The sequence below is a fragment of the Xiphophorus couchianus genome, chromosome 16 (assembly GCF_001444195.1).
Source record: "Xiphophorus couchianus chromosome 16, X_couchianus-1.0, whole genome shotgun sequence".
In the NCBI taxonomy this organism is placed as follows: Eukaryota; Metazoa; Chordata; class Actinopteri; order Cyprinodontiformes; family Poeciliidae; genus Xiphophorus; species Xiphophorus couchianus.
The window spans coordinates 20,139,512-20,153,889 of NC_040243.1; the positions used below are offsets into that span (position 1 = coordinate 20,139,512).

General features: G+C 39.4%; 1 protein-coding gene across 1 annotated transcript in view; it reads right to left on the reverse strand.

The window, feature by feature from the left end:
• Nucleotides 1-1,781: 1,781 nt before the first annotated feature.
• The window catches only part of usp43b (ubiquitin specific peptidase 43b), an 87,229-nt gene continuing 74,632 nt past the window's right edge, over nucleotides 1,782-14,378 (reverse strand). The window contains exons 10-16 of the mRNA XM_028042534.1: nucleotides 11,118-11,195; nucleotides 10,865-10,994; nucleotides 9,677-10,019; nucleotides 8,478-8,636; nucleotides 8,205-8,375; nucleotides 5,915-7,000; nucleotides 1,782-4,761 (exon numbers count right to left, since the gene is read on the reverse strand). Of these exons, the coding sequence (XP_027898335.1) occupies nucleotides 4,751-4,761; nucleotides 5,915-7,000; nucleotides 8,205-8,375; nucleotides 8,478-8,636; nucleotides 9,677-10,019; nucleotides 10,865-10,994; nucleotides 11,118-11,195 (1,978 nt within the window). The 3' untranslated portion in view covers nucleotides 1,782-4,750. The remainder of the gene's footprint in view (nucleotides 4,762-5,914; nucleotides 7,001-8,204; nucleotides 8,376-8,477; nucleotides 8,637-9,676; nucleotides 10,020-10,864; nucleotides 10,995-11,117; nucleotides 11,196-14,378) is intronic.

The following is a 14,378-nucleotide window of genomic DNA, read 5'->3' on the forward strand; positions in this document are numbered from 1 at the left end:
GGATAACAGAGCGGAGCGTTTACCGCCGTGGGAACTCACAACGCAACAAAATTCTGTATTTTTGCTCCTGACCGTGTCTCGAGCTGAGCTGGAGCTACTGGTGTGCTAACAGATTACATCCAGATTACATGCAAGATGCAGTGACGCTGCGGTGACTGACTGATTTAAAACGTGTCGTCATAGGCGATACAGGTGGACAATACGGATTTAAGAACTTCCTTGCGATATTTTATGGCACTACTGTGATAACGATAAAAATGACAATGAAAAACAATTTGTTTCTTCTTCTTTCAGGTAACTGTGTCTTTGTGACACTGTGTTTATAGTGACGCAAACACAAATGCTGTTCTTGAAAACCATCCATTTAAAACAGGCTTCTATTCACTTACTAAAAGAAGTCAGGCACAAGGCAAAATTTTAAAAAAAACTTACTGCGTTTTTTTTTATGTCTGTCTTCTTGTCTATGAAACAATAAAAGTAGAACTTCACTACAAGATCTTTTTGCTTTACTAAGTGCCAAATGGCAGTGGTCACATATTTTGAAGAAGATCAATGTTTATTTGTTTAGGAACTGATATATATATATATATATATATGTATATATATATATATACTGCTCAAAAAAATAAAGGGAACACTCAAATAACACATCCTAGATCTGAATGAAAGAAATATTCTCATTGAATACTTTGTTCTGTACAAAGTTCCATTTGCACAACAGCAGGTGACATTGATTGTCAATCAGTGTTGCTTTCTAAGTGGACAGTTTGATTTCACAGAAGTTTGATTTACTTGGAGTTATATTGTGTTGTTTAAGTGTTCCCTTTATTGTTTTGAGCAGTATATATATATATATATATATATATATATATATATATATATATATATATATATATATATATATATATATTATTATGGCTTTTAGAACTGCATGACGGATTGGGGGATTAAATCCATAATTTTTTATTCTGATGTTTAAATTTCCAAGCTTAAAGCTGGAAAAAACAACAAAAGGGAACCCAAATATGGAGTTATAAACTGGAAAGATGTTACTTACAAAACAAACAATAAACCCCCCCAGAAAATCTCAACTTAAAAAAAAAATCCTGTTGGATTTGTCCTTTAGTGAGTACTTGCTCATATTTGAATGTACAAAATGCAGAGAAATGCATGATTAGTAGCTTGTTGCTAATAGAACTTAGCTTAGCCTCTTAGCAAAGCAACATACCAATGCTACTGATTTTTGAACTTGGATCTGGAAAATGGTTACGGTGGGTTTGATGTTGTTTCCATATTCAAGTTCTGACTGAAGCGGAGGATGAGTTGCTTCAGTATACCAACATATTCCTGCTTTGCTTTCAGTTTCTCCGATGAAGTCTCTTTTGCAAGGTTTCTTGTGAATCCTTTGGGCTGTTGGTACTTCGTTTGCTCTACATCACAGTTTATTTGAACTTAACCCACAAATAATTGTCCAAAAATGTCTGTTACTGACTACCATTAAAGACAACCTACCACCAGTTTGAAAAACCACGGGTGTTGTATAAGATCAGCAAAATGAAAAAAAAAAAAAAAAAAAATAGGCAGTGTCTGTTGCTGAAATTGGGCAATATGCAGATTATGTCGGGTTATTTTTTTTCCATGTCAGCTGTGATCGTTTTGGGTAGAATTAGAACAATGTTATTATTATCAGGCATTCGGTATACAGAGATATTTGCTGCATAAAACTCTATGCTCAACACTCAAAACATTAGCCTGCGTCATAAATCACACCTTACACGGAAGACATTTGTGAGAAACGCTGTGTTTAATTTGCAATCGTTAAAACTTGCATTACGGCATCACACACACACACATAATGGAGAGTCCAACACAAACACGTGTGTGTGCGCAGGTGTCCAAATTTAAACCCACTTTCCTCCATGTAACATTCTGACCACATGAAGTCATGTGAAACATACAGTTTTAGTCTGGTACTTTAATTGCACAGTTACAAATCAGGTACAAAATGTAGACTTTATTCCCCCCCCCCCCCCCCCAAAAAAGTTACTAAAATATAATCTAACCAATTTTCCGAAATAATGTCTCATCGCATCTGTCCTTTTTCGTGCCGTTGCTAAAGCGACAATACAAACAGCCGAAGACGCTCATTAATATTAATCGGAGGCAAATGAAAGCTCAGGAAGCACGTGAAGTAGCAAACACTGGAAAAATACTGAGGTTGAAAATGAATCAAAACCGTGGTTATATTCCCTTTGAGTTTCACTCCTGACAGCAAAAAAAGAAAAAAAAGCTGACAGAGACAGAATATTTATGACTGAAGGCTGTGAACGACGTGCATTACAGATGCAGCTGCTTAACTGACAACTGCCCCCACCCGACAAGTTGTGAGAATCCGATGAACCGTGATTACCACGAATGACTTTGTGCGCACGGAATAATTCCCTCTTTCAATCACAAACAGAAAAAAAAAAAAAAAAAAAAAAAAGCTCCTCCAAAAGCCGCTCCTGGATCCAGGCCTTTGTGACAGCTATATTTTGTAAGAAACAATCACAATTTCACTGCACTTCACACGTGTACATCCTTACAACCGGGTTTGAAGATTAAATCGCTCACTTATTGCTCTGCAGGTTGTCTGGGAGTCTCTCAGCCATCAGCTAACTCGTATCCACTTGCATATTTATGGAGATTACGCTGGAAGCCTTTGTGATGAGTTTGGTGTGAGTGTGTGTTTATTTTCCTATCGTCGCACCAACTTATGGGACGTTATGCAAAAAAAAAATAAATAAAAATAAAATCGCAAAAGTATTCACACCCCGGAACTTTTCCACATTGTGTCGCATTGTAGACATTTTTGAAGGATTTTATACGAGACAGCAACATAAAGTGAAGTGGCACAGAACATGGTTTACACTTGTTTTTCAAAAATGTTAAAGCCACATCTTTACTCTAATACTCCTACATAAAATCTATTACAGCTGACCGCTTTTGGAAAGGTAGTTGAGCTCTGGATTTGATGGTAAAAGGGGGGGGAGAAAAAAAGCCATGAAAAGTGCTGCTATCAGTTGCAAACAGGTGGAAGAAGTTGCTCTGGTCAGTGCAGATCTGTGAAACACAGGTGATGGTAGCATCAGGCATCGGGGAGACTTTATTTTCAGAAGGAACGGGGTCATTTATTTGATGTCAAGTGTGGGATAAATCTGGAAGAGCAGCATTGTAAAAGATGGACAAAGGTGTGGAGGTTCGTCTTCCGGCGGATTAATGACCCTAAATATTCAGCTAGAGTCACAGCAAGTCCAAAATTATTCGCATTTCTGGCAGACTTGTATTTAAAATGATTCCCATTCAACAAAGATGTTCCTTAAAAGATAAGAAAACAATGTAAAAAGGGCGCTTTTATTTACATTTAATTAAAAAAAGGGGCTTCTTAATTAATTTATTTTTTTTGCTTTCTAAATGAACAATAAAAAATGTTTTTTATTAGCATTATAGGATTTAAGCCCTTCAAATGATTGCGGAGCAGCTGTTTTGCATCTTTTCCCCAGGATGTGGTGATGACCTCCAAGTCTTCAAAGCTGGAAGTCCTCCCTGCCATCACCCTAATCTTAACTCCCTCCACATGTCGGTATCAGATTCAAGTCAGGATTCTGCCTTCTTTTCCGGTCAGAAGAAAAGAAAAAAAAGATCACTTTAAACCTAAATCTACCAGGTGTATGAATAGTTTTGGGCTACGATGTTCTTTGGAATTATTTAGATTGACATTCCTGCGTTAGAATGGCCCAGTTAAAGTCCAGACGTAAATACAACTGAGATACTGTGGTAAGACTTAAACCTAAGACACCACTTTATGTTGGTCCGGCACACAAAATTCCCATGAAAGGTGACAAAATGTGAAAAAGTTGCATCATATCAATAAAGGCGGCAGATGTATGCGACGTGATTTCTTTCTTTGTTTGTCCTTTTACATTTGCTGGTTTCTGATAGAATAATTTCTAATGTACAAATTCCCGCTGCATCCGTCCACAAAACATCAAAAGTTATGGGATAATTTTCCACATCTCCATGTATCAAACGCTTAAAAAATAGCATGTCACTGCCTCCATATGCCATCCGACAGGTTAGTTGCCTGTTAAAAAAAAGAATAAAATCATTTAAAGAAGTGCATTAATAATATATAAATATACACATTAATTTGATAAATAAATCATTTTAAAATTGGACTCTATAACAGCAAACTATTTTTGTCCAGTGCTTTAATCTTTAGGCCAGTGTTAGTACTTTTTTGTAGTCTTTTAATAAGCCGGCCCATCAGTAGAGCAAGTATTTCTTTCTTATACGTCAAAACAAACTGCACTCATCAAAAAACAACTTCCTGCGTTCCTGAGAGTTCGCATGGAAGCTCAAGCGTAGAGCATTCACAAATCGCCCTCGTTTTCCCAAATGCTGACGATGAACTCAAACAGACAGTAAAAAGTAAAATAAAATAAAAAAAAAAATCAAAAATCGGTAAACAGTGTGAGAAAAGAGTGAGAGGAGGGAGGGGAAAACTAGTAATTTCCCTCAGATTCTTTTAATAACTCTGCATAGATTTAGTTTAAGACACACACAGGTAAGAACCTAAAACAGTAACAATGAAAAAAAAAATAGAGATGTCGTTTGCTGTAAGCAATGCCTCCAGCAGAGGGCGCTTCTCTGGGTGCCCTGCTGGGAAACCAGGCGAGAGGTCCTTTTGTTTGGCCGTCATTCTTGGCTGTCACATGGGCACTTGTGTAGGGAAAAAACAAACACATAATCATAAGTTTCATAAGTGTCACAATGAAAATTAAACAGATGCAGGCAAATCTGTTAGTAAAGATGTGTAAAAGGCCTTACAATAAATATGATATTGCTCAGAGATCTTACTCTTTAAGCTAATGGCTAATACGATGAAAGACGACCCATATCTGTCCTGCTAACACACACAGTGGGCAGGATGGTAAGAGAGGTGAAAAACATTTAATCTACATACATATTTGGAACGTGTCAGTCATATACCCAAACATGTCGCTCATATGTTTCTATAACCCAAATGCAATAGAAAATAATATTGTCCTGCTGCCACGGTGGTTTCTCAAGTCCGAAGACTCCAAAGCTTCTTTATACTACAATCAATCATTCACCAAATTATACCCACATTAGCTGCTTTTCCATTGACCTTAAAATTGCACAAACTGGAATTTCAAAAATAAATACACTTAGTGGAAACGTACCAATTATTAAAAAAAACAAACGTTTTTCAATGAAAAGTTTTTTGGACTATGATGAAGTGGATTTTTTTGGGCCAAAATTTGAGTATTTCACAAAAACTGCAATGGAAAAACTTTTTTCACATCAACCAGGTCATGCGATCGACAACCATTTGTTACTACTGGCGGAAAAGACGAAGGAGGCAACAGGAAGTCATAGGAGGAGGATGGCGCAGCATGTTTTTAAATGACTTATCGCGTCAACAGACTTATTCAAGTGAGACTTAAGTTGCGTTTCTTATTTAACGGAAACACGGCAGTTGTGAAATTGTGTTTCTTAGACATTAGCTAAATATCGACAAAGTTTTATAATTGACACGTAGATGGTGGTAAGCCACATTGTAGCTACAGCTATCCCGGGGCGAAGACGGTGTCACAACGGTAAAAAGAGACGGATGTAGCAGGGATTCAACCTGCAACCCATCTGCAACACGACGAACTCCTTACCGGCTTAGCCACTACCGACCTATTAACAGGAGGGGTGTCAACGATTTTGCCCCCCCACAGAATAAATTTACTCAAATTAATCACTGACTTCTTCTTCGTTTCTCAGAGTGAGATTACTAAATAGGAATCTACTTCAAGGCTTTCCACACATCTTTGCCAGCGTTTGTGGAGACCTCTTTGCCTACCCAGGGAGGTGGTGCTGTACTGCGTCCGCTGCAGCGTGGAGTAGCCAGGCTTGTCTGACAGCAGGACACGGTGCGCCTGAGGGATCCCCACCTCCCCATTCCTCTGGAGGGATGCACATCTGCGAAACGTGAAATCCAGCTTGGTCTGGATGTTGCTGGAGCTGTGAGCCCGCTGGATGTCCACAGGCTCCTGATTAACAGCTTTTCCATTGACCGGGTGGGCTTTGCAGCTGTGGCCATCGCAGGTGGGAACGCTGCTGCCTGGTGCTGGAAGAGTCCCATTGGAAAGCGACAGCTTGGCTAAATTACTGCTTGCCAGTTTCCCTAGATGTTCGTGGCCATTCATTTGTCTCACTTGTTCCTTGCCTGGGGACCTAGGAATGTCTTTGTTCATCAAAATCGGCTTGAAAAACGACAAGAGATTTTCTTGGCTCTGACCCTCGTCTCCTGTTGGGTCCCTCCTGCCTTCCATCGTCTGTGATAAGTCTTTTTGGGCCCTGGTGAGGCCAGTCGCCTGAACGGTGGTTCTTCTAAGCGTAGACTCTCTGCTCGGAGGAGCGCTGTGGCTTATATGGCCACCCAGAATGCCCCCTCTGTGCAGGTAGAAGTCCAGAGCCCTGACCTGGTCAGTTCTCAGTCTCTTAGATAAAGATCCTTGCCTCAAACCATCATCATCTCTTGAACGGAGGTTTCCGTCGTTATCAGATGCTTGGCCTGCATTTCTTTCCAGACAGGCTCGCCTTTGCCCCTCTGGGATTTTGGGAGAGTAACAAGCGTCACAGCTGAGCCTGTCCGTACAGCTGAGACTGCTGCCGCTGGGTGAGCTGCAGTCCTGTCCCACGTCAAGGACTCTCCTCTGTGGCGGAGTGGCCACCAGTGTGATGATAGGGTCTTTGGTGCATCTGGGCCGGCGTCCAGACTCCAGGTACTCCACCAACTCTCCAGACTGGACTTGTGCCGGGTGCTTGATGCGGTCTTTGGACCCAAAAGACCAACGCAGTGGAAGAACTTTGTCCTTGGGCTTGGCAGGTGACCTCATGCTTAAGCTTCTAACCTTGGTACCTCGCATCATCTGATTGGAGCCATCTAGAAAAACACATTAAATGTCAGGTATGCACTCACCAAAATCTGATATATTCAAATGATTTAACCACTTTCAGTCCTTTGCAGAGGTATTCCCATGATTTTATGAAATACACTTCTACAAAGTAGTGCAAAACTGGAATAAAAATGAGTCTATATGCGAAATGTTAAGTGTGGCAGAACGCCAACACTGTTCTTCACCTTGAACACACCACCATGAAACATTACATACACATTCTGTGGATGCTGGTCGAAGTTGACGATGAGCTAAATATAGGCTAATCCTTAAAAAGAAAGTTGTTAGAGGCTAGATAGTTGTCTAAAGCATACTATTAGACAACTACAAAATGCTTTAGAATGGCGCAGTCAAAGTCCAGAATTTAATAAAAAATATTAAGCTTATGTGACTTAGCTTAGCTTGAGTTATTTATGGGCATACATTCAGTCTCCAGAGGTTCAAAATGTTTAAGACACACTCTAAAATACTTAAACTAAAATCTGGTCCTTCAAATAACGGCGGGGCCGAATAAAAATGCACAACTCAATCAACAGATCCCATGTATGACAGGGATTGATCATTTTCCACAAGAATGGTCAAAACCATTGCGTTTACGTGACTGCTAACTCTGACCTGCAGGTGGCAGTGTTTCTTACTTCTTCTATACTTTATTACAGTCCGCCACTGACATGGCAACAAAAATCGAGATATTTAAGTTATTTAGAGAATAAAAATGTGTGTGTCCAGTCTGTCTTCTTGTCATTTTTTCTTTCATCTTGTTTCTTCCATATGTAGATTTTTGAGTGGATTTACTGGGGAAAAATATTGTGAAATTCTAAAATAGCAAATGAACATCTGTGATTTTAATGCAAAAAAAATAAATATCTAAAACAATCAGGAGATCTTGAGGGAACAGTTCAATAAATTCACTATTTTGTGCTGGCGAGTCACATAAAAACCCACTAAAAAACCCAAACAAAAGTTTAGGGACTAAAACTATTTCTGCACTGTACCTCGATAAGCATTGTCACAATCTGGTGCAGATGAGGTAATTTTAGTCTGAGTGTTTTGAGTTTAGCTGGACTGCCAAAGCTACCACATTTTTCCAAATGTGGTTTGAGGTTTTGGATGAGTTCACATCCAACACCTAAACCGCGTCAACATAAATTACGGTAGGCAGTTTTCAATCTTTTTAATACAAATACTCACTTCCTTCTACTCCTCTGTTGGGTTCGTCTCCAAACACCGGCAACTCAGGAGACTCCGGAGCAAATCCCGGTTCCAAAAGAGCCGGACTGGGAACCCCCGAGACCACGCTGCCACCGCTTTCCCCGTTCAGCCGGACCAGCCAGTGGTCAGAGGTGGATGAACTGGTGGAACCTGACCAGAAACACCAAATTGTTGGGGGGCGGGGGGAGGTTTGCATATATTTCACATGAAAAAAACAAACAAACAACAAAACCACTGAGAAGAGGGACAAACCAGTGAGGGAGGAACTGGCAGACCAGGGAGGGATGGTGCTTCTTTTCTGGTAGAAGAGGATGTAAGCGCCTCGTGTGCAGACCTCGGCCTCCGGGACAGGCTCAACGGTGCTGTCGTCGTAACTGTACCACTGACCGTCGACCGAGTTTCGACAAAAGGCTGCAATTAAAGCAACGGAAAAGAGAGATATGGAACTTACAGGTCAAATGAAAAATCAAGGTTTATGTCGGTGAGAAAAAAACAGAAAGTAGGATGTAGATGACGATTATTTTAGGTAATCAATTATTCTGACGATGAATCGATTAATTTGAAGAACATGGCTAACATTCAGCAGAATTTTCATTTTACCACTTAAGCTTCTTTTATAGACTAGATTTAAATTTGAAGATGAAAATAAACAAATAAGTGAAGCCCTCTTTTAAAGAAATAATATAAAAACATTTCATTGCCTCAAATGCAACTTGAAAAGCGTGAAGCTAAAACTATGACACTTGAGGAGATCTGGGTAAAACATATTTACAGACAAAGAAGGTTTTTCATCTTAAATGCATATAATAAATGCATATATTCTCCTTTTTTGAGTTTGACAATTGATTGATTACTAAATTAGTTGACGATTATTTCAATGATTAATAATAATTAACTGGATTTATCATGGTTAATACGATTAATCATGAGTAATACGATTAATGCCATTAATCATGATTAATACGACTAATTCTTGAAATAATTGTAAACCAATTTAGTAATCGATTAATCAGCAACTGGAGTAACAAACTCAAAAAAGGCAAAAAAATCATGATAATCCAATTAGTCACGATTAATACCATTAAATGTGATTAATACCAACATCTCGATTAATCAGATTGATCAGAATTAATGCCATCAATCATTATTAATACGATTAACTGTTGAAATAATCATAAACTAATTTAGTAATCGATTAATCATCAACTGCAGTATACAAACTCAAAAAAGGCAGAAAATCATAATCTAATTAATCACGATTAATACCAATGATCATGATTAATCAGATTTATCAGGGTTAATTAGATTAATCATGATTAACTGTTGAAATAATTGTAAACTAATTTAGTAATCAATTGTCAACTGCAGTACACAAACTCAAAAAAGGCAAGTAATCCTGATTCATGTGATTAATCATGATTAATCGTTTCAGCCCTAGAAGGAATCCAGACCTGTGTAGTGACCGCCGTGCATCCCTCCATGGTGGTTACAGACGGCGTAGAGATTGTACAGGAAGTCTGGAGGAGCCAGATCAGGCCGCCTGCAGTGCTTCCAGCCCGGCTGAAGGGGGCCGTGGTGGGGGCCGTTGTTGCGGCTCACCATGTGGGGGGTCATGTCCAGTCCCACCAGTGGGAAATGCACGAAGGTGGTGAGCTTGTTCCGCTGCTCGCCCACCTGTCTGAACCGCTTCAGGTGGAGGATGAGGATGTCCGGCAGGGTCCACAGACTCATCTTCACCATGCCCTGCTGGAGCTGCTTGCAGTACGGGCACTTCCAGGCGTCATCTGGGGCGAGCTGATCGAAGGAAAGGCACGGAAAGACAAAGGGAGAGGACAAAATCACAAAGTTGGACGGAGTAAATCCACAAGAGGCCAGTGCTTGGCAGAACTGCTCATTCCAATTGAATGCGTTCACATTTCGTCAAGTCACAGTCACAAAATGTAATGTTTATTTCAGGAGACAGACCAAGAAAGACAGTGCAGTGTGTAATTGTAAAGCGGAAGGAAAACAAAAAACACACTGCAAAAACACAAAATCTTACCAAGTCTAGAGGAAATATCTTACTACATCTTAAATGAAACAAAACTAACTTACACATAACTTTTCAGTAAAATATAGACTTGTTTTTGTTCAATAATTCCTAAATATTGATTAGAAAAAGTAAAGTACTAGTTCCACAAGCAATGTTTTTCAATTATGACAGACATTTTTCCCCATTTATAAGTAAAAAAATTGCCAGTGGAACTAGTAAATATTTAAAATCAATATTAAGGAATTATTGACCTAAAACAATCTGAAAAGTTCCTTGTACGTTAGTATTAATAGTATTATTAGTTCAAGTGTACTAACATATTTGCGCTGGAAAAAATATTTTTTTCAAGAGAGTAAAATATAGGTCACATTAGGCTTTATATGTATATGCAATGTACACATTATTAATTTTTACACTTTTTCATCAACATTAAGGAATTGTTGACTTAAAACAAGCTCCTACACCTTGCTGAAAAGTTACTTTGATGCCAGTTGTGTCTTATTTACAGTGAACTACAATATTTACACTAGGAACTGGACGGGAAAAAAAAAAACTTAGGTAAGATGTAGTGTTTTTGCAGCGGAGTGTCTTTTAAGTCCACTTCCACCTGTTCCTCTTTGGTGTAGAGCTGGAAGCACTCGTCCAAGGTGCAGCTGAATTGCTGGACGTGCTGCTGCTGCAGGTTTCGTACGCTGTCGCCGTCCTTCACCACTTCTTCGTGGATGTTACCGAACAGGCTGGCCCCCCCCCGGCAACAACCACAACAGCAACAACAAGAAAAAGAAAAAAAAAAAAACGTCAGAGAAAACGTGCAAACCGATGCAACGAGGCGTCACGGAGGGACAGAGGAACACACTGACCAGTCTTTGACTCTGTGCTCCCACTCGATGATGAGCTTCACGTGAGGAGGCCCTCCAGAGCCGCACAGCTTCAGGGCCCTAATGGACAAAGGAAACAGATGAAGAGTTTTTCTTTTCCCTTTTTGTTGCGTCTACTAATCAATCGTGATAAACAAATTTTGGCTTTTGTTCCAGGAAAACACAGGTTGGTCTGAGAGTCAGTATCCCAGACCAACTTTATTCTTGCAATGACACAATAAATTCACACTTGTCCACTCAGTTCATGTTTCCAAAATGTACAGAATTGCTTATTTAATCATTATTCCATCCTGGAGGGGTAAAAAAACCCTTTTGAATAAATTATTAGGAGCCTGAAACTACCGAGATCTTATTGTAAATTGGTGACAGGCTCTGTAACGTACTAAAGCTTTCTAACCACTAGGTGTCAGTAATGTTACAGCTCTGTATTCTGGACCAGAATAGAAAAACAAGGAGAGAATTTGAAAAATGTATTCAGTTAGAAGCAAGAGAGATCCGTCACCTCCGTTAGCCGCGAACTCAATGTAAATAATACATATTTAGCCAAGAATAACAATGATAATAACAAATAATTTGACAGAAATACAGCACGGAGACCCGCCTCCTGGCTCTGATTGGTTGTTTCTGACTGAGTGGTGAATTTCTGCATTTAGTACAGGGACAAGGCAGAGGAGCTTGACTTTTTTCCCACAGATTATTTATCTGTCTTATACAATGCTGCCATAACATAATGAGAGTTTGAACAAATAAAACTCTTTTTTTTATATATATACTGCAGCTTTAAAACTCATCTATCCGCTCTGACCTTTCCTTCCACGTTAATGTTTTTGTTGCATGGCTCCTTCTACACCCGTTTTATCCGTCTGATGTTCACATTTGTATTCAACTCAAACTTTTTGTCCTCTAGGGCCAATTTAAAGGCACAATGAGTTACTAAAAACAATTAACATGCACTGAAAAACATAGAAACAAACAGACAGACGAGAAGTTAATGCAACGACTCTGTAGTTTATAACCCCAGGATAATTTTAGGGTTTTATTTCCTTTCATTTTTTTGTTTTTTTTACCCCTCCAGGGGGTCTTTTTGTGGGCTCTAGTGTCCCTTATATGATAGTAGGCTGACAGGAAACGGGGAAGGAGAGGGGGGAAGACATGCGGCAAATGTCGTCGGGTCCGGGAGTCGAACCCGCGACAGCCGCGTCGAGGACTCAAGGCCTCCAAATATGGGTCGCGCTAACCACTACGCACCACGGCACGCCCTTCCTTTCATTTTTTAATGTCTATTGTTAATATACAATGTGTTGGTCCTTTAAAGTGCTTCAGAAATAAAGCTTGATTGGATTTAAATTCCCCTCTATACCTAACACTCACACATATGTCTTTTCCAGTGACACAACCAGCATCTTAAATACAATATTCCCCCTGCGTACATCATTGCTTCTTTGAACAGTTTATGTTATTTTTGAAACCAGAAACTCTCTGTTGCAATTCAGTTTGAAAATATTCTAAAAACTCAAATAGTTAGGACCATTTTTTTTTTTTTGTGTGGTTACAAACTCACTGCTTGTTTTTCAGAAAACATCATTCAGATTAAGAAAACCGGAATGCCATAGCAGGAAATCGTAAATAATCCATGAAGGTACTCTACATTCAGAGCAAAGACACCATGGTGTTATGTGATGCAACAGATATTTAATAATGGCGCGAGACAAGAGTCTGGAAGCACTGAAATATGCAGCTGCCACGGCTGGTCAGTGGAGGCGACAATCTGAATAGAGTGGACAAACATCGGTCCATCTCCGGATGGAAAACCTTAAATCATCCTTTAAAGAAAACGTGACACTGAGATAAGCAGCACATGTCACCAACTAAGCTCTGCGTAAGACTTGGGAAACTCATAGCAGTTGTTGTTTTTCTCTTCATTAATGTTTCAGTAAACTTAGCAAACCTCTTTGGACTCCAGATAGAACTAGGAAGTGATGGAACTTGGATGTTCATCTGACACCAGCGGAAACTAGAGATGCTCCGATACGATATCAATAGCTGTATCGGTCCCAATATGGGAAAACAATTCCAGATTGGGTATCAGTGGCAATGTGCCTGATCCATAAGGGCAGATCTATTCAGTCTAATTCTATGCTCTGAGCTCTGAGCGACGTCATAATTTATTATTTATTTTCCGTTATTTTTACAATTCTGAATCTCACTTTCTGAACCATTTCAAAGAAGTTTTGTCGCAGTTTATTTTTGACCAAGTTGGTCAACCTATTGTTTTTGCCAGTTTCATTTGTGGCCCTTTGAGTAGTAATTCTTTTAAAGATGAGATTTTCCCTGGAAAATAAAAATTTTCATAAACATGAATAGCACTTTTGTTATATTAGCCTTTTTTTTCTTTTTTCTTTTCCGCTTTTATTGGGACAAACATTCCAGCCACGTTTTACTAAAAAAAAACAACAGATTTGGTCACACACGTCCAATACACTTTGCTAAATGCAGCAAATGAAAAGTTAATTCTCATTCTTATTGATTGAAATACACCAAAAACATGTCATAAACCAACAAAACAGAAAGTAATTAGCCTAAAAAGTACAAATAACTGAACAGTAGAATATTATGTTTAATTTATTGAGCGTGCAAGAGAAAGAATTCACAATAATATTATTTTTGAATTTTGAACTGGGGGAGATTGCATTTCAGCCATACGCTTTCTAGTTTCAGGATCAAACTTTTACACCTCTAGTGGTGAGTTGTAGCAATAGTGACTCCCTGGCATGAGTAACATAGGATAAACTACATCTCCAACATTCACATTTTACAGCAGGTAACGCTGCAGAAAAAGACCAAAGTAGACTAAAACATCACCAGAGGTTTTCTCTTTTCTCCGAACACATTATTTGGGTTTACACGGGGACAGCGTCTCGGGCTCCGGCGCCGTCATCCCATGTGTTTCTAGGATACCACGTGCGAAGCATTTGCATTTCAAAAGACCCTGAAAGCTTCTGGTCCCATCAGCGCCATTCAGCGGGTGAATGAACTCTTCTTAAGCCGCACAAATGGGAGTTCTTTCAAGATGACGGCAAAAATCAGCAACTCCCTTTCTGCCACCGCGAGCCGTCGAATTTGCACTTGTGAGGAAACGACGAGACGCTGCAGCTGATTTCACAATCGCAGCAGAGATGCGAAAAGTCAGAGTGGGGGGTTGGTAAATGTAAAGAGTGACTTTGTCAAATTAGATAAGATATT